The 21,158-nt window shown below is 36.4% G+C and overlaps 1 protein-coding gene across 2 annotated transcripts in view; it reads right to left on the bottom strand.

The window, feature by feature from the left end:
• Rasa2 (RAS p21 protein activator 2) overlaps nt 1-21,158 on the bottom strand; it is a 134,414-nt gene that overhangs the window by 71,996 nt on the left and 41,260 nt on the right. For both annotated transcript variants that reach the window (XM_004834356.3, XM_004834357.3), the window contains exon 5: nt 16,950-17,026. In XM_004834356.3, coding sequence (XP_004834413.1) covers nt 16,950-17,026 — 77 coding nt within the window. The remainder of the gene's footprint in view (nt 1-16,949; nt 17,027-21,158) is intronic.

Genomic DNA, 21,158 nt, shown 5'->3' with positions numbered 1-21,158 from the left:
TGTGATGATGGAGAATCTTGTTAATGTATTAAAGAAGCACATAAAACTCCAGGGCAATTCTAAGTGATCATGTGATGCTGAATTTAATGTCAAATCAGACTCTATAATTTTATCCAGCCACATCCAGATACTGATTGAACAATTTATATTAGGGTTTTTCTACATTAACAAGAGGCATGAAGACTAGAGGGAACCTGCAAGAAGATTACAGTGACAGATCATAGAAAAACATGGAAAGGGAAGTGAAAATAGGAGTGGGTAAGAACACTGTGAAGATCAATGGGGGAGATCTTATGAAGTTAAAAAAATGTTGCAGCACCTACTAAGATACGAATCTTTGTGCTGGGGATTTAGCTCAGTGGTTTCGCTGCCTGCTGCGCAAGCGCAAGGACCCGAGTTCGATCCCCAGCACCAAAAAAAAAAAAAAAAAAATACGAATCTTTGCACACATTACTCCCCCAAATCAAAAGTTCACCAAGAAGCACAAAGAAAACCACGCATGAAACCATGCTTTCAGCATTAATAAAGAACAGAGAATATCACAAACTTAAGTATATCTATAAAGTTGAGAAAACAACAATAAATTCCACAAAACTAGCACTGGAGCTTTGTTCCTACAAGTCCTTGTTTCCAGGGTACTGGCTTCTATATCACTCAGTCTGGAATACATAAAATGAAAAAAAGACTGTGTGCCAGGAGTCTGACAGATGATACAACAGGTGAGTGAGGTCCTTCCCCACATGGTTTCAGTAGACTATTAGGGAGCATGGGTATCTAGCCTCTCAGCAAAAATAAGGCACCGTTCCCTCTTAGTGCCAGGACAGTGTCAAAGAAGGCTGAATGAGTGGGAAGCCAGACTTACCTACCTTACCAGCCTTCCCACCCATGGTGTCAGAGGAGGCCACATGGGGAATACTGATGAAACAGCCCTCCCCATTTCAGCCAGTTTAGTCTCAAGTGAGGGCTAGCAGAGAGCCTGAACTCCCATTTTCCAGTAATAAGGAGCCCTTCTCACCCTTCCCTTATAGATGTCAATACAGATTGAGTCAGGTACCTAAACTTCTACCTCTACTTGACAATAAATGAGCAAGCACTTCCCAGTCTTCCACTACCAGCACAGATCAGAGGAAGCTGTTTAAAAAAGGAGATTTAGACCAAAAAAAAAGGAGATTTAGAACCGGGGATTTAGCTCAGTGGTTTCGCCGCCTGCTGACCAAGCACAAGGACCCAAGTTCGATCCCCAGTACCAAAAAATAAAAATAAAAATAAAAAAGGAGATTTAAGTAAGATCCAGAGCCTTACAACATTAAAAAAAAAATGTTCAGAATGCTTCTCAGCTTATACTGAGGTTATAGACCAATAAATCAAATGTAAACTGAAACTATCTTAGGTTGAAAATGCATGTGATATACCTAACCTATTAAATAGCACAGCGTGGCAACATTAAATATCAGTGGTTTAAAGAATCAGTTGTTTACTCTGTGATAATATGGCTGACAACATGAGACTATCATACTGTCCATCACTAGCCCAGGAAAAGATCAAAATTCAAAGTACAGTTTCTAATGAATGTGTATCATTATAGTAACATTATTATGCTGAAAAATTATTAAGTTGAACCACTGTCAAGTCAGGAACTATCTACAATTGAAAAGTCACTCATCACACTACTAAAAAAATCTTCAATCTAAATGAGAAGGCAATAAATATCAACACCAAGATAATACATATGGATGCTGGAATTATCTAACAAGGACTGGAAAGTAGCCAATCTAAAAACATTCAATGAACAATTATGAATATACTTGTAACAAATGAAAAAATAGTCTCACCAAAATAACAAAGTCTCAATAAAGAAATAACAGATATAAAGGTGAATCAAATATAAATTTTAGAACTTCAGCATACCACCAAAATAAAAACTTCAATAGGTGGGTTCAATAGAAAAATAAAGAAAACAGAGGGAATAATCAGTGAACTTGAAAAGAGAACAATAGAAATTACATGACAAAAACCCCAAATGCGGGAAGGCAGCTTGAAGGAGAGATCCAACAGATGAACTCCAGTATCAGTGGTGTTCAGAGAAAGAAGCAGGGCCTACACCCAATGCTAATAATGCTTACTGCCCAAATCCAGTGAATATGATATCTTGGAAAAGGAATTAACCCACTAAGAGAAGAAGCAGCGGCAGCAGGACTACTGCTGTTCAGTACCTAGCCTAGCAGCTACAGCTTAGTGCCCACCTATCCTATCTCTCTTTCCATGGGGAGACAGCTTGGTGAGCAAGATATATGCAGAAGAGTACCTCCTCAGATTAGGGCACTAAGGAAGGAACAGGCCAGGGAATCACCCAGAGGGGGATGACTTCCTACGGGTGAGGCTGAGGGACAGAAAGGAACAAAGGCACAGTCCTGAATAGATAGGGACAATCTAGGTTCTAGGTGATCCATGGGACAATCAATCTCAGGAGACAAGAGGGGCTGTGACTGGTGGGATCAGGAGGAGGAGAAAAAACACTGGAGCAGTGACAGAGTGGGTACTTTCCCACTCTTCTCCCAAATGCTACCAACCTCTGTACCCATGTGGTATCCCGCCTGCTGTCCATCCTCCAAATGCTGCAGAGAGCTTGGCACCTGTGCTGGATCCATCCCACTGCCCACCAAAAGCAGCTGGGCTTGGGTGGCCATGTGAGGTCCCACCTATTGGCTCTCAAACAACTGAATTCCACACAGAAAGGCCCTCCTCCATAGACCCCTAATCACCCCAGCATCTGCAGACTGGAGAGGGACTACTTGAGAGGCTTGCATAGTTTAGTGTGAATGGTATGCTGGAGAGGAGCACAGAAGTCAGAAGGTACCACACAGAGCATTCACATGGAGAGGCACAGAAAGAGTTCATGTAAGCAGCTGTACGATTATCATGGAGGGAAGGATAAAGAGATGGAGCAAGTCCTTCCAGAGATCAATGGAAGACAGGGTTCTTGACAAGTCTTGCTATGCCCTCCCTGCCTCTGATACAACTGAAGGTGTCTGACCATAAGACAGAAACAAAAACCTCAGGCTAGTCAGGCCTACAAGGAGCACAGGCAAAAATCTAACAGAGCCCTGCCTGCAGAGAGAACAAGAAGCAGGTTCAGTGGCTGCCTGGATCCCCAAATCCCTTCACTCACTGGTAGGCAAGAGAACAAATGTAGGAAAGAAACCAGTTCAAGGACCAGTTTCCTGCCACAACCACAGAGAATAGGAGTCTAGACCCCACAACTGCTTCAAGACAAGGTCTTGCCATTTTTGAACTAAGGGTGAAGAGCATACTGGTAGAATTCAGATTTAAGTATAAGCAGGAATGTGAAGAATCTATATTATGCCTTTGTATGTATGTTTTTTTCTTTTCTTTTTCTCCTCTGGTTTGATATACATATGAGTATCTGTATATGCAAAATGGAAAATAAGAGTTAATTGGTGCTTTAGTTTAGTGTCTTTTATGGTCATGTAAGGTTAACCCTCACCAAAAACTATGTATAAAGGTGTTACACTTTGGATCTGGAATGTCCCTCCAAAGACTCATATGTTCAGAGGTTGGATTTTTAGAAGGTGCTTGGATCATGGAGATTAATTCATTGATGAATCCATAGCCAAATGTGCAGTTAGGAGGTGGGGCCTGGTCAGGGAAGAGGTAGGTCACTGGGGACATGACTGGGAAGAATGTATCTCCCTCCCCAGCTCCTCCCTTGCTCTCTGCTTCCTGGGTACCATGATGAGAGCAGTGTTCCCCACAAGACTCTCCATCATGTGTTTCTGCCTTGGAGTCAGGTAACTATGGATTGAAATTGTGAGCCAAAATAAATCTCTCTCTTTTAACTAGTGGGTGTGGGGTTATTTTGTCTCAGTGATGAGAAAGTGACTAAGGCATGAGGATTCAAACAAAAGCTTTCTGGGCCAGGGATTAGGCTCAGTGGTTTCGCCACCTGCTGTGCAAGCGCAAGGACCCGAGTTCAATCCCTGGTACCAAAAAACAAAACAAAACAAAACAAAAGCTTTCTACTAGCATATTAATGCATTTATGCTGAAGGTTACAATTTTTTGAATACCTAGAGAAATTCAAGAAACACGAATTCGAAGAGAAAAATTTTTATTACATTTCATTGTTCTGTGCTGTTCCAAAAATGTAACACCAAGTAACACCAGGTATAAAAGGATTAACTGGGCCAGGGATTTAGCTCAGTGGTTTCACCGCCTGCTGCACAAGCACAAGGGCCCGAGTTCAATTTCCGGTACAAAAAAAAAGGATTAACTGGTTGTAACCTTCTGGTAGCTTCTTCCAATCTCTAATTGTATTTCCCATTCTTCTCTTCCTTTTGACTACCTCTGCAAGTAATCTCAAACTCCCTCTCCTTCATTCCAGACATAAAAAAATACTTTCACGTTAAGTCCTATCTTTTTTCTTTCATTTGCTGTTATCTTTTGCTTCTTCCCTTCTATTTGAATATTTTCTTCCTTTTTCTTTCCCTCATCCTCTACAAGCGAGTTCATTCATCATCAATACTATTCTATTATCTTCTTGAATGACTAAAAAAAATGTGAAATTGTTAAAACAAGTTGTAAATTATTTGATTGCGTATGGTTGTTCTGTAAATGTTAATATAACCAGTAGCTCCCATCTCCCTGCAACAAGGTGACCAGGACTGATCACATTACATTAAGTAGGTTGATCAGTTGCATGATCACCACAACATTATCAAAGCCAAACTCATTTCACTGGGAGACAAGTATTAACTAAAGAAATATCTACAGAAGTAACAGAGGTTTTCTACCCTAACTGATTTTATGATTTAGATCTAGAATGTCCCCCAAAAGTCTCATGTGTTTGGAAGGTGATAACATAATGGAGAAGCTACACTGTGCTGGAAGGTGGGACAGGGTTGGAGGCAGATCAGTGGGGGGTGTGATCTAGAAGGTTATATCTCCCTCAATTACTCCCTTCACTCTCTGCTTCATGGCCACCATAATATTAATAGCTTTGCTCCACAGCAGGCACTTCTATCATGCCATTTCTGCATTTGAGCCTATCAACCATGGACTGAAACACCTAAAACTGTGAGCCAAAATAAGCCTCCCCTCCTTTAAAACTGTGGTTGTTGGGTATTGTTTCTCAGTGATGAGAAAGTGACTAAGTCATCATCTTCAACCTCAGCACAAAAACAATAGAAATATGAGAAAACGGGGCAATAAACTGTCTCCAAAAACTCTTATTCCCCAAAAGCTGATCTCATGGGCAGCAAAGTGGAGGAAGTTACATGCAAAAAAAGTTAAGAATCAAGTGGTTAAAATGTCTGAAGAGATCAAAGAAGAAACAAGCAAAACCATAAAATGTTCAGTGAGGCCAAAGAGGATACAAATAGATAAAGGATTTAATTAATAAAATGTTCAATGAGCTTAAAGAAAGCAAAAGCTGATTGAATTAAGATAATACAAGATATGAATGACCGCTTTAGTAAAGAATTAGATATTATGAAAAGAAATCAAATAAATCCAGGATATAAAAAATTCAGTTGAATGTATGGACAGCAACAATAATCAATTTTAGGAGAGAATTAAAGTAAAAGGCAAGGTTAGGTAGTGGATATGTAGTCAATGATACTCTAAAAATAAGACACCATGGAAAGTGACAAGATACTATGGAGGGTGGATCCAACAGCTACTAGATGACTCAAAAAATAAATGAAGAAAACAATCCAAGAATTACAGGAGTTAAGGAAAGATTAAAGATGACACAAAAAGGTATTTTAAAATGTATTCACCAAAGTTAGCAGAAAATTTTCCACATCTAGAAAAAAATTCAAGGCACAAAAACAAGGCACACAGAACCCTAAATAGCCATTACCAGAAAATAGCTTCTCCACAACACACCATAGTCAAAATCTCAGGAACTGAGCACAAAGAGAGAATACAAAAAGATATTAAGAGAAAAACATCAGGTAACTTATAAAGACAAATCTATCAGAATAACAGTAGATTTTCAACATAAACCTTAAAGGCAAGGAGAACTTGGAGTGAAGCTTTTTAAGCCCTAAAACAGCTGCCAACTAAGATAAACAACTGTCAACTAAGATTCATATATCCTGCAAAAAATTATCTTTCAAAATTGATGGAGAAATAAAGCTCTTCTACATCAAAGAGAACCTAAAGAAATTCAATGCCACCAAACCAGCACTGCAGAAAATACTCAAGGGAATCCTAGACAAAGACAGCAAGGCCAAGATCACCAAAGAGCACAAAGGAAAGGATACATCTGTCTAAGAAACTACATAAATAAAAGGGAAAAATGTAAAGGAACTAGCAATGGAAAAATAATGCAATAGTAAGATCCAGTAATATCTTTCAATAATAATTCTCAGTGTAATAGCCTTAACTCCTCAATCAGGAGACACAAATTGGCAGACTGGATCAAAAAATAAAATTCAATTTTATGTTGTCTACAAGAGACAGAGCTCATTCACAAAGAAATACACAGACTGAAAGTGGAAAGATGAAAAATGATAATACATGCAACAGGAACCCGAAAGCAATCAGGAGGAGCAATCTTGTTTTCAGAAAATGTGCTCTTTAAGGCAAAACTGAAGAGACATAGAACATCACTACATATTGGTACAGGGAACAATTTATCAGGAAGAGATAACAATTGTAAATATATATGCACTGAATGCCAACATACCCAATTTCATAAAATATACTATTATATTAGATGTAGACATCAGTATATAGTGGAGGACTTCACTTTGACAAGTCAACTAGACCACCCCAAAATCAACAAAGGAATATTAGAGTAAAACCACACCATAGAAAAAATGCACTTAAATATCTATAGTCTTTCCTTTTTTTTTTTCTTTTTTGAGGTACCCGGGATTGAACTCAGGACCTTGCACTCGTAAGGTAGGCACACGGTGCCACTGAGCTAAATCCCTGGCTGACCCTACAGAGTCTTTCATCCAACAAAAGAATATACATATTTCTCAGCAGTACATGAAACTTTCCCTAAAATAGTCCATATCTTAGGCCTTAAAGGATGCCTACATAAATACAAAAGAACTGAATCTCTTGAATCTACTCCATTATAGTAGAATAAAATTAGAGATCAACCACAAAAGAAATTACCCAAACACATGGACATTAAATAATACACTCTTGAATAACCAATGGGTCAGAGAAGATATCAAGGAACAAATTAATAAGTTCCTAGAACAAAATGAAAGTGGCACCACAATATACTAAAACCTATGGGACATAAAGAAAGCAATTCTAAGAGGGAAGTTTATAACTGTGTATGCTTACATTAGAAAAAATAATATAAACCAGGCATGGTGACACATGCCTGTAATCCCAGCACTTGGGAGGCTGAGGCAGGATGGTCAAGAGTTTGAAGCCATCCTGGGCTACATAGTGAGCTGAGGGTCAGCCTGCAGTATAAAAGTGAGACAAGAAAGAAAGAAAGAAAGAAAGAAAGAAAGAAAGAAAGAAAGAAAGAAAGAAAGAGAAAGAAAGAAAGAAGAAAAAGAAAGAGGGGGGAGGGGGAAGGGGAGAGGGGGAGAGAGGGAGAGAGAAAGACGGAAAAAAAGCATCTTAAGGTCTCAGGAGGCTGAGGCAGGAGGATGGTTGAGAGTTAAGAGGCCATCCTGGGCTATAGCGAGCTCAAGGCCAGCCTGCACTATAAAAATGAGACAAGAAAGAAAGAAAAGAAGAGAGAGAAAGAAGCATCTTAAGGTCTTAGAAAAACAACAGCAGGCCAAATCTAAAACTTGTAGTAGGTAAGAAATTATAAAGATTAGGCAGAAAATAATGAAATTGAGACCAAAAAAAAAGAATCAATGAATCAAAGAGGTCGTTCTCCAAAAGGATAAATAAGATTGGTAAATCCTAGCTAAGGATAAACAAGATTGATAAACCCTTAACTTTAAAAAGATAAACAAGATTAGTAAAACTTAGCTAAATTTAACAAAAGAAGAAAGACTCTCACCAATGCAATTAGATGTGAAAAGGCAAAATCACAATAGACACTGTCAAAATCTAAAGCATAAGAAGCTATTTCAAAAACTTACATTCCAACAAACTGGAGAATCTAGAAGAAATGGAGAAATTCTTAGACATATATGAATTACCAAAAATGTACCAAGAAGATATGAAAACCCTGAAGAGACCAATAATAGTCAATGAAATAGAGGCAGTAATAAAATATGAAAAAAAGACAATCCCAGGACATGACAGATTCACTGCTGAATTTTACCAAAACTTCAGGGAAGAACTAATGTCAATAGTCCTCAAACTCCTCCATGAAACTGAAAGAAAAGGAACACTGCCAAACTCATTCCTTGAAATGAATATTACTCTGATACCAAAACTAGACAAGGACTCAACAAAAAAATGGGAAATTACAGCCCAATCTCCTTAATAAATATAGATAAAAAAATATTCAATAAGATCCTTGCAAATATAATGCAACATATCACTAGAAAGATCACATATCATGACCAAGGCAGCTTCCTCCCAAGGATGCAAGGATGGTTTAACACACGCAAATCATAAAATATACCACATGAACAGAAGTAAGGATAAAAACCACAAGATCTCAATAAATGCAGAAAAAGCCTTTGACAATTCAAACATCCATTCATGACAAAAATCCTGAGCAAAATAGATATTAAAAGACCTTACTTTATACTGATAAAAAATCATTATAACAAATCTACTACCAGCATCATCTCAAATGGGGAAAAACTGAAAGCATTCTCTCTAAAATCAGGAACAAGAGAAGAGGATTCACTCTCTCCACTCCTATTCAATATAGTATTCAAAAACTTTAGCCAGAGCAATCAGGCAAGAGAAAGAAAGAAAAGGGATTTGAATGTGAAAGGAACAGGTCAAACTACCCTTATTTGCAGATGACATAATTTTTAAATAGAAGATCCAAGAAAACTCCCCCAGAAGACTCTTAGAATAAACTAACTTAGCAAAGTAGCAAGATACAAAATCAACACACAAAAAATCCATAGCATTCTTGTACACCAACAATGAACCTACCAAGAAAGAAATCAGGAAAATAATCCCACTGAATATTGCTTCAAAACAAATTAAATACCTAGGAATTAACCTAACCAAGGAAGTGAAAGACTTGTATAATGAAAACTGTAAAAAGAGACTGAAGAGGACATGAGAAAATGGAAAGACATCCCCTGATCTTAGGCAAAACCTATGTTGTCAAAATGGCTGTATTGTCAAAAATTATACTCAGAAATAATGATATATAGGATTTAAAAGAAATTTCATTATAAATACCAACAGCATTTTTTACAGAACTAGAAAAACAATTCTAAAATTCATATGGAACCAGAAGAGAACCAGAATGGTGTTGGTACAAAAATAGACATGTTGACCACTGGATTAGAACTGAAGATACAAGAAACAACTCCATGTTCCTTCAGTCATCCAATTTTTGACAAAGGGGCCAAAAAATGTAGCTAGAGAAAAGACAGTCTCTTTTACAAATGGTGTTGAGAAAGCTGATAATCCAGTGCAGAAGAACAAATCTAGACCCATATCTCTCATCCTGTACTAAAATCAGATCAAAGATTTAGATATAAAAACTGAATCACTGAATCTGCTAGAAGACAAAATAAGTAAAACTCTTGAAGACACAGGCATAAAGGGTTTTCTGATACCCAAATGCACAAGAATAATACCAAGAATCAACACAAGGGATTATATCAAATTTAAAAGTTTATGCACAGCAAAAGAAACAATAGAATGAAAAGACAACCTACAGAATGGGAACACATTTTTGCGAGCTACTCCTCAGACTGAGAATTGGTACCTAGAATATTTATTAAAAAGTCAAAAAATCACCCCCAAAATAAAAGATCCAATCAAATATGAGCAAGTGAAATGGACAGACATTTCTCAAAAGAAGAAGTACAAAAAGCAAAAGAGCATGAAAAAAAACATGTTCATCTTTGGCTATTAGAGAAATGCAAATCAAAACAACACTAAGATTCTCTTATGCTCGCAACAATGGCTAACATCAAGGACTCAAAAAACAACAAATGCTGACAAGGTTGTGGGGAAAAAGGAACTCTTCTACACTGTTGGTGGGAATGTAAATTAGTACAATCACTATAGAAATCGGTGAAGAAACTAAAAATAAAAATTCCATTTACCCAGCTCTCTCTCTTCTGGGTAACTTCTTAAAAGAGTTAAGGTCATCCTATTATAGTGATACGTGCATACCCATGTTTATAGCAGCACAATTCACAATAGCTAAATTATAGAAGCAGCCTATATGCTTATCAACAGATGACTGAATAAAGAAAATGTGGAACATACATACAACGGAATACTACTCAATCATAAAGGATAAATTTCAGTCACTTGTAGGAAAAATGGATGGATCTCGAGATCATAATGCTAAGTAAATATTGCATGGTTTCTCTTATATGAGAAACCCAAAATATAAATAAAGAACAAAGTAAAAGAGATGGGGCCAGGGGTTTGGCTCAGTGGTTCTGCTGCCTGCCTTGCAGGCTCAGTGTGCTGAGTTCAATCCCTGGTACCAAAAAAAAAAAAAAGAGAGAGAAATGGCAGCAAATAGGGAGACAGATCTTGTGGTGATGGGAAGGACCTGGAAAAAGTGGGACAGGGGAGGTCAGAGAGGGAAGAAGGGAAAGTAAAAATGACTGAGTTGCAATAGGTAGGTGTATGTACCCATTTCTAAAATGAATGTAATTAATATGTATGGCAAAGACACACTAACAATAAAAATAAAAAATAAGTTCTGCATGTACAATACCTAAAGCAACCACTAAAAAAAATCTACACAGAGATACACTATAGATAAAGTGGGATTCTAAAAAGATGCTTAAGTAACCTGCTAGAAAAAGAAAACAGGAACACACAGAAAACTAACAAAATGGAAGATTTAACCCTCACATCTCAATAATTACATTAAAAGTAAATGTAGGACACCCTGCCGAGCGCGGAACACGCTGAATCAGCCTGCTGCAGACAGGCAGCCACCTGGTTACACACTACAAAGAAGCAGAGGACACCAGACCACCAGACCGCGGTCCTAAGTCCCGCTGCTCCCCGCCCAAAGGTAGGGGCTTCTGAGACGCTGTCCCACTGCTCCTGGTCCAGAGGAAGGGGCTTCCCGGCCACCATCCCTCCCACTGCTCCTGGACCAGAGGAAGGGGCTTCCCGGCCACCATCCCACTCACCCGCTGCTCCCAGCCCACAGGAAAAGGTTTCTGGGTCACCATCCCTACCGCTGCTCCTGGCCCCTGTCCCACAGAACCCAGCTCAGAGGCAGTAATCCATGCAGGTGCTAACAGCCCCCCGCCCCCAGTCGAAATGAGAAAAAATGTAAATAAGTCTCAAAACCAGACTTCCAGATCACCTACAGCAACCCCAAAGGGAAATGAGATGGAACACTCTGATACTCAACCACCTGGACCCACTGAACTGGCAACAAAAGGGGATCTGGAAAAAATGAAATCAGAAATAATTTCTCAGATAACAGGAGAAATTGTGCCCCTAGTGCAAGACATGATTAATAAATCTAGAGAGGAGCTCAGGAACATGATGGAATCCCAACATAGGAAACAAATGGAATCCATAAAACAGATGCAAATAGATTTCCAGGAGATCAAAAACTCCATTGAAAGTCTACACAGCAGAATGAGCCAATGTGAGGACAGAATTTCAGATATAGAAGATAAGATTGCAATTAGTGACCAGGAAAAGAAAAATTGCTTCAAAATTATAAGGGAACATGAGAAATCAAACCAGCAGCTGCTAGATGATGCAAAGAAGAATAACATAAGACTGATTGGAGTCAATGAAGAAACAGGAGAGAGTGCAGATGACATAAAAAATCTCGTCACAGAAATAATGGCAGAAAACTTCCCAAGCAGGGGAAAAGAGTTTGACATACAGATAAGTGAGGCATACAGGACTCCAAATAGCCTTGATCAAAAAAAATCTACACATAGGCATATAATTGTTAAGATTCCAGAAACTCAACAGAAGAACAAAGGTCTACAAGCAGTTAGAGAAAAGAAACAAATTACATACAAAAGAAAGCCCATCAGAATCACAGCAGGCTTCTCAACACAAACCATCAAGGCAAGAAGAGCTTGGAGTGACATAGTCCAAGCCCTAAAAGAAAACAGCCTCCAACCCAGATTGATGTACCCTGCAAAACTATCTGTCAAAATGGATGGAGAAATAAGATACTTTCATGACAAAGAGCACCTTAGGAACTTCGTGAATACCAAACCAGCACTCCAAAGAATTTTACACAATAGCCTAGGAACAGACATTGAGGATCACAACCCCAGGAAGCAAAGCAGAATGAACCCATCTGGTATGACAAGAAATTAAATGTGAAGGGGGAGAACCCAACAAAAAGAAAAAGTCATGGCAATGATAAGTCAATACATTTCAGTTATAACCATCAATGTTAATGGTCTCAATTCACCAATCAAAAGAAATTAGACTGGCAGAATGGGTCAAGAAGCAAAATCCAACAATATGCTGCATACAAGAAACACACTTAATTCAAAAGGAAACTCATAGGCTGAAAGTTAAAGGGTGGAAAACAATACTCCATGCGACAGGAACCCGAAAAAAAGCAGGAGTAGCTATCCTCTTGGCAGATCAAGTAGATTTCAAACCAACACTGATTAAGAGAGGCAAAGAAGGACACTACATCCTTGTAAAGGGAAGAATCCAAGAGGAAGAGATGACAATCATAAATATCTATGCATCAAAACTCAGTGGACCATATATGTGTGGTTCTATTTCTAGTTTCTCTGTTTTATTCCAATGATCTATATGTCTTTCCTTACACCAACACTGCCTTGATTACTGTAGCTTTAGAAGAAGTCTTAAAATTAGGTACTAAACTTCTTCCAACACTGTTTTTTGTCTTTTTTTTTTCTTTCTTTAACTTTTCTAGGTCCTTTGTACTCCTACATAACTTTTAAATTTCAATATCCACTTCTTTATTTATACCAAGTATACACAGACCTGAATTTTTACATATACCTTGTGTTTTCTAATCCTGCTAAATTCAAATACAAGTTCTAGGGGCTCCTAGAGATTTCTTAGCATTTTCTCTGTAGATGATCATTTCATCTACATATAAAGATTTTGCTTCTACCTTGCCAATCCTATCATAATTGTGTCATTTTATTGCCAGACTATTTTGGTTTAGGCCTGTGTTTCAAAGTTTAATGGACAGATGAAGAGTAGGCATATCTGCCCTTGTTCCCCACCTTAGCCAGAAAGCATTGTATCTTTTCCATTCATATAAGCCGTTTTTGCTGGAAGTATGTAATATATGGCTTATCTGTTGAGAAGGTTCTGTTCTACTTCTAGTCTCCTGATAGCTTTTACCATGAACAGCTGTGGAATTTAGTCCAATCCTTTTTCTCCAACTAGTGACAGGATCATATGGCTTTTTCCTTTCCTCTGTTAAAAGGATGACTTTTGGGGGTGGATCTTCCCATGCTGAACCAACACTGCCATCCCTATAATAAAACCACTTTCTACATACTGCCAGATCTGACTTCTAATAGTTTGTTTTGTTAAACAAATTTCTATCTATATTCATACTTTTTTCTCCTATTATCTTTATCCAGTTTTAGGATTAGCACAATGTTGGTTTCCTAAAATGAGGGGAGAAGTATTCCTTCTTTTTTCTGCTTTAATGGTTTAATACAATTTATCAGTTAAAATGTATATGAGCCTGCTGTTGTCATATAGGTAGGTTTTCAAGCTAGGAATATACTCTCTTTAATAGGTGCTATTCAAATTTTATATTTCCTCCAGAGTTTCATTAATTTGTCTTCCAAGGTACTTCTTAGAAGTTGTCAAATTTATTTCAAAACCGATTTTTGTAATATGCTTTCTATATCCTTTTAAATTCTGTAAAATCTGAGGTAATGTCTCCTAGATCTTGACACTGTAATTTAAAAAATGTATAACTGATATTGTGCAACAGGAAGAAAAGGTCTATAGGACCAGGGCAGGTGGGAGGGGTAGGGGAAAGGAAAAAAGGGAACAGAAAAAATATGAGAAAAGGAAAAAAATGGAAACAAAGTCTTTGCAAATAGGGAAGGGTGGAGGGGGTGAAGGGAGGGCAGGGGAATGGGGAAAAAAAAAAGAACCAAGAGACTCATGTAATGGTACAAGATCCCAATGATGAATGTAACTGTACTGTATACCTAAAACGTACCAATAAACTTAATGGAAAAAAAAAAAAAAGTAAATGTAAAGGGGGCCAGGGATTTAGCTCAGTGGTTTTGTCGCCTGCTGCGCAAGCACAAGGACCCGAGTTAGATCCCCAGTACAAAATAAAAAAAGTAAAAGTAAAATGTCACCAAATAAAAGACAGACATGGCAAAAAAATTATTTTTCAAAAATTACTCAACTATACTGTCTGCAAGACACTACACACAACTGAAAAAAACTGAAAAGGTTACATATTTTAAGATGCCACTTATACAACATTCTTGAAATGACAAAATTATAGATATGGGGACAGATGAGAGGGTTGCCAAGAGTTAAGGATGATGGTGGAGAGAGGAATATGACTATAAAAGAGTAGTAGGGGGGAGATCTTTACTGTGACAGAATAATTCTATATACTGATTACAATATTGGTTATACAAATCTACATATGTAATAAAGTGATATATAACTATATACAAACAATGGACCAATGTTAACTTCTTGGTTTGATTCTGTGCTGTAGTCATGTAACTACTGAGGGAAGATGACTGAAGGGTTCACAAGAACCCTCAATGTACTATCTTTACAACTTCCTGTAATCTAAAATTATCTCAAAAATTTAAAAGTTTAAAAACAAACTGCCAGAGTTCAAATTCAGGCTCCAAAACTTCTAATTAAACAATCTATGAATCAGTTTTGTCATCTATAAAATGACAATCACAGTATGTACTGTTATGACCATAAAAAAAAATACAGACAGAAGAAAATGAACTATTGATATATGCAACAATGTGGATGAGTCTCAAAAGTATTATACTAAGGAAAAGAAGCCAAACACAAAAGACTACATATTATATGATTCTATTCAAATGACATTTTGGAAAAGGCAAAAACTATAGGGACAGAAATCTGACTGGTTTCTTAGAGCTGGATGTGGGAAGAGGCAATTGAACCACCTCTTTGAGTAATGCATTTTAGTATAATTTCAAATTTGAAATCATGTTACTATTGTATATACATATTCAAAAATAAAATTAAACCAGTAACAATGAGACCTACAATGGAATGTAAACAAACCAAACCAATGTAACTATTTTAAATTACTATCATAGCCAAGAGAAGCAGGGGAGGGAATACTGGAAGAAGGCCTAATCTAAATACATTTATTGGGCCGGGGATTTAGCTCAGCGGTTTTGGCGCCTGCTGCGCAAGCGCAAGGACCGGAGAGTTCAATCCCAGGTACCAAAAAAAAGAAAAAAGAAAAAAGAAATAAATACATTTATTATAAGCTCTCAGTGGGGTGGGGGTGGGGGGTCGCTGCAGGCACAAAGGGAGCTGCAAACAAATCTTGAATTGTAAGCAAAACCAAACTGAAAACCATTCAAAGTAAAACAGTAACTCACCCATATTATTAAAAAATGCCAATACTATGAAAGACAAAGGCTAAAAATGATTTCAGGTTAAGACAGATTAAATTTCCAGAATTTGGTAACTAAACTTGATTTAAAAAGAAATCCTTGAGCTGGGGATTTAGCTCAGTGGTTCTGCCGCCTGCCTCGCAAGGTCCCAAGTTCAATCCCTGGTACCAAAAAAAAAGAATATCCTTATTCTTGCAAAATGTACATTGATTCATTAAGGAAAAAGGATCATAATGTATGTAACTTCTTTCAAAGTTTTCATGAAAATTAACTAAATAATATATGTAGTATTAGATATGTACATGCTAATATACAGAAAAACTGCCTCAAAATAGCTGGATTTTTACAATTAGGAGAATTAATCTGGAGCAGCAATAGAACAATATTCATTTTCCCTTGCCTTGGGGTATGTGGGTATGACAGAAGAACATAATCTCAATTGAGAAGGCTATAGAAGTACCTCAAAATCTCAGAAGATACTCAGTTATCAACTGGGTCAAAGACAGAGAAAGTATCCAAGATGAAAGTTATCTTTTCACTTGCTGATAACCCAAAGTAAGGATTTAGAGGGGAGGGAAGAAGTAGGAGACTGGGTTTAAAACAGAAGATTTCCAGAAATCAGAAGATTACCATCCAGGTGATAAAAAATGATCTAAAGGTGGAAAAGGTAAAAAAGAAGCCCAAGTATGTGGGAATCAATATAGGTAATCTCAAACCAGGTAGTTAGTTCTAGCTCTAAAATTTCTAAAGCTCTGTTTGTAGTAAGAGTGTTCCTAGAGAATCTTCTCTAGAAAGCCTTTCCAAGTCTCCACTGCGAGGTAGGTTCCCAAATGTCTATACAGTATATCATTTGGCCCACATTCAATAAAAGTTGGTTAAATGAGTTTATCACTTACTATAACCTGGTTAGATTAGATATGAGAAAAATAAACTGGATATCAACTTTTGGTTTGTTTTCCTTCTTCGTAGTGCTAGAGATTGAACCCAGGGCCTCACACATACATGCTAGGCAAGCACTCTATCACAGAGCTGCATCTCTAGCCCAGAGTTTCATTTACAGAATAGGTTTCTGAAGTATTTAAAATAAGGAGTTGGGGGCTGGGAATTTAGCTCAGTGGTTCCGGTGCCTGCCTCACAAGCGCAAGGTCCCAAGTTTGATCCCCGGTACCAAAAAAAACCAAATAAATAAGGAGTTGGTTTAAGAACACAGAGTAGAGATACATCCCTAATTAATTTTGGCAAATATGCTTACTGTACAACGAGTTGCTGGCACACAGTTCCATTCTCTGTTATCAGTTCATTCAGTTTTAATTCAAGGTGAACTTTACCCTATAACAACAACAACAACAACAACAACAAATTACCAACTGAGTAGTCTATTTTGCTGAGAAAATATTAAATACAGTTTTTCAAATGGTACCATATTTAATTATCCACTGACCACTAGCACATGGCTTTTCCCATAAGTACTTGTTAAATGACTAATAATAATTAGATGAAAGTTCTGAAAGATAAAAAAACACTCAAATTCCTGTACCAAACATGGTATTCAAATTTAAGAATTTTATGCCTGCCTTAAAAATACTTATGTACCTCAATTATAGATTAAAAAGAAAGATAACATGTGTAGGAAATTTAGAATAAAATTTAATTACAAAATATAGGACACTTGGGCTGGGGATGCAGCTCAGTGGTGCCGCACCTGCCTGGCAAGAGCAAGGTCCTGAGTTTGATCCCCAGTACTGCAAAAAAAAAAAAATATATATATATATATATATATATATAATATTCATATATATTATATTACATATTTATTTTTATTTATATTTTATTTATGTATATATGACACTTTTTCAGAAAAGGTAAACCAGCAACAAGGACAGAGGCAGTATCATTTAAAAACAGACAAGTCATACACATCTTAAACAATAAAATTAAGTTAAAGCCTTTAAGATCCAATTTGTTAATACTTTTATGAACTAAGCAAAATTTATGCAATATTTAGTATGTTTTAAGAGGCAATGAGTAGTCAGTAGGAATCTATAGATGTCTAAGTCACAGTTACTATTTATCAGAAGCATATGATCTAGTAAAGGAAGACAATAAACAAAAAATAACATGTGTCCAAGAGTACTGATGGAAGATGGGAGTATAATAAAAGAGTACTTTGTTATATTACAATTAATAGGTGGATTTTTTAAAAGAAAAATAAATTTAAAGCAATTCAAGTTGTCAATTCTCAAGAAACAAAGGTTTAGGAATAATGTAATCTAGAGCTTGATGTCTCTTCCTTTCCACTGATGAGCAATTCTAAACTGGTTAAAAATTTGTGCTACGTTATCTCCACCCAGCTGACAAGACAAATTCCCATGGTGCCAAGTGGAGACTTCAGGGGTGTAATGTCTAGAGACTGATGATGTGAGTGATTTCATCAGAGGTAAAAAAAGATTATTTAGCCACTATTCCTCTTTAGAACAACCCCATCAGACATTCTAACCTGAATCACCCTCACTATTTTATCAGAGCTTGTCATACAAGAATGACACCTGCTACAAAGTTTAGGGTTACATACATATTAAGTGAGAAGCAGTAAATACCGATGGATCTTAATATAGAAGTCTACACGTGAAAGTTAAGTTTATCAGTGGTAGTAAAATTAGCATTTAAGTGGAGCTGGAACTAAATTAAGTAAATTTTCCACTAAAAATCTAGGCATGAATATTCTTAAAAAATATATATTACATACAAAATAGATATTGTGTTATTCCTACATTTAATATTCACAAACTCTACTCTTCCAGAGTGACTTTGAAGGTTCATAACAAGTAGTAATTTATAAAATTACTCAACTATAATTTTAAGTCATGTTTTTTGTCATGCCAGCATGTGTGTATTACTTGCCTAGCAAGGGAACTTAGCCGATGACACAAACATTTACATCTCAAAGCAGTTTAACTATTTTTATTTTATTTATTTACTTATTTTTATTTTTTTGGTACCAGGGATCAAACTCGGGACCTTGCACTTGCAAAGCAGGCAGTGGAACCACTGAGCTAAATCTCCAGCCCTATAACTATTTTTAAATGTATGCATTTCATAGTAGAAATTGTATGCTAACAATGCTCTCCCAACTGTCTCTTAGAAAATGTTTATCTATTTCTAAGACAATAAAAATCATTAAAGCAAAATAGAAAAAAGAAAAGTATCATCACTTTATTCAGAACTAATGTCATAGTGCTGTCAAGTCTCAATGGAAAAAAAAAGATATCTAATGAGATTTACCAGGAATCATTATCATTGAGTCAGAGCCTACCTAATATGTTCATTACTTCCACTGGCTGTAAACAAAACATTCCTTTGGTAGTAAGTCAATAATAACATAAATTTATATTAACTTGGCCAATCAAAGAGTGGGGACAGAACAAGTACACACAAAACACATGCTACCAGGGTGGAACACTAAAATTAAAAAGGCTTGTCAGTTAAATTAAAGAAATTATAATGTCTCAACTATAAAACACTACCTCATTGCATATTTTAATATGGAAGTATGATACTTAGTAAATAAACAAGTTACAAAATAGGGTGTATAATGTCAATTTGCAAAACAAAATACACACACACAAAGAACAAGATCATCTACCAAAATAATGAAGTTACCTTTGGTAGGTAAAATGTCAGATTTTCTTTTTTGCTTTAGAATTTCAAAGCTTTACTACCAAAGTTTCTATTTTCAAAGTGTCTACTACTGTACTACTGTATTGCTTTTAGAAAAGAAAAATGAACAAAAGTTTAAAATTATTTGGAGCTGCTTTTTAGTGTCTCACAAGAAAATCTGAACATTTTAGAAAAATTTAGTCTTCCTATTTTCACACAAAATTTTGGTTCTCCTTAAATCTGTCATCATTTTATACATGTGAATTGTGGCAAAAGGTTTTTTTTCCTCTATGGAGGTGAAAAAAAGTTACGAATTTAGCAAAATGTAACATTTTCTAGCCTTCCTTGAAACCAGGATAGTGGTTAAGTAAATTGTATGATACAGTTCTGATCAATGAGAAGAAAATAGAAGATGTTGGTGGGGCATCATAAATCTTTTCTGAAGGAAAAAAAATCATCCAGGGATTCAGATTATTTCCAATAAGTTGTATATTTCAATGTCTACTACTAAACATGTAGGAAGACAAGACCAAAAACTGCAAAACAAAGTAGGGGTTGGGGAGGGGAGCAGATTTTGCAAAGGATTAAAAGTAAGAGTTTAAAGTACTAACATTTTTTCATTCTGGTTTTTTTTTTTTGGTACCAGAGATCGAACTCAGAACCTTGCGCTTGCAAGGCAGGTGGCAGAACCACTGAACTAAATCCCTAGACCTTAAAGTACTAACATTTTTTTAAAGTAAAAAACAAAACATCAGCAGCTGAGAACCATAAAATAAGTCAAATGAAAATTTAGATCTAAGTAATAAAATAACCAAGATGAAGATTTATTTAGATTGGTCACAGCAAAAAAGAAGATTGGGGAAATGAGAAATAGGTCAGTCAGAAAATATTGACAAAGAGCAGAAAAGAAGAGCACAACAGGCATATGAGACACGGTGAAATAGTCTATTATTCATGTGACTGGAATCCAAGTGGACAAAGCCTAGGCTAAAAAAAGAAGTAGATGAAGAGATAATTGCTTGGAATTTCCCAAAACTGATAAAAGACATCAAACCACAGATCCAAGATCTCCTAGGAACACACAGATAGAATATAAAGAAAATCATACCTAGGCACAGTTTAGTAATACTGCTGAAAACAGAGGATTAAAAAAATCCTGAAACTATAGAAAACGGACATTACCTGCAAAGACTCAATAAAGATGCTGACACAGAACTACAGTATGTTTGATGATAAATATGCAATGCAATTTGGTCCACAAACATTTTCTTATCATTTAATCTAAAGGAGGTTCAATAACAGTAAGCACTACATATATATACATATATGTATATATATCAGATGTTGAAAGATTAAATATCTGGCAATGTTGCATACTTTCAATTTAAAATACTATAAACCAAATTCTTAAAATGTTTTATTCTATGTGAATTTCATAGCATTGATTATTAGGTTGATATACGCAATTATAATACCACGTTAGCTTTGTATTAAGGAGCATTTTGGGGAACTCACATTACTTTGACACTGCCTGGAAGTTTAATACAAATGTATTCTGGTTTTAATTAATTTTACAAACATTTCAGAAAGAGCCAGGTATGGTGATGTACAATGTGATCCCGACTATTCTAGGAGGCTGAGGCAGGAGGACCATAAGTTCAAGGCCAGTGTAGACAACTGAAACCCTGTCTCAAAATAAAATGAAAAGTACTAGTAAAGTAGTTCAGTGGTAGAGTGCCTGCCCAGCAGGCATGAGGCTCTGGGTTCAATCTGCAGTATGGGGGGTGGGGGGGCAGGGCATACA

The sequence above is a fragment of the Heterocephalus glaber genome, unplaced genomic scaffold (assembly GCF_053883595.1).
Source record: "Heterocephalus glaber isolate CG9 unplaced genomic scaffold, H.glaber_assembly_v1.0 deba00001504, whole genome shotgun sequence".
NCBI classification, from domain to species: Eukaryota; Metazoa; Chordata; class Mammalia; order Rodentia; family Bathyergidae; genus Heterocephalus; species Heterocephalus glaber.
Note: the sequence above shows the minus strand (reverse complement) of the source record. Positions and strands in the feature narration are given on the sequence as shown.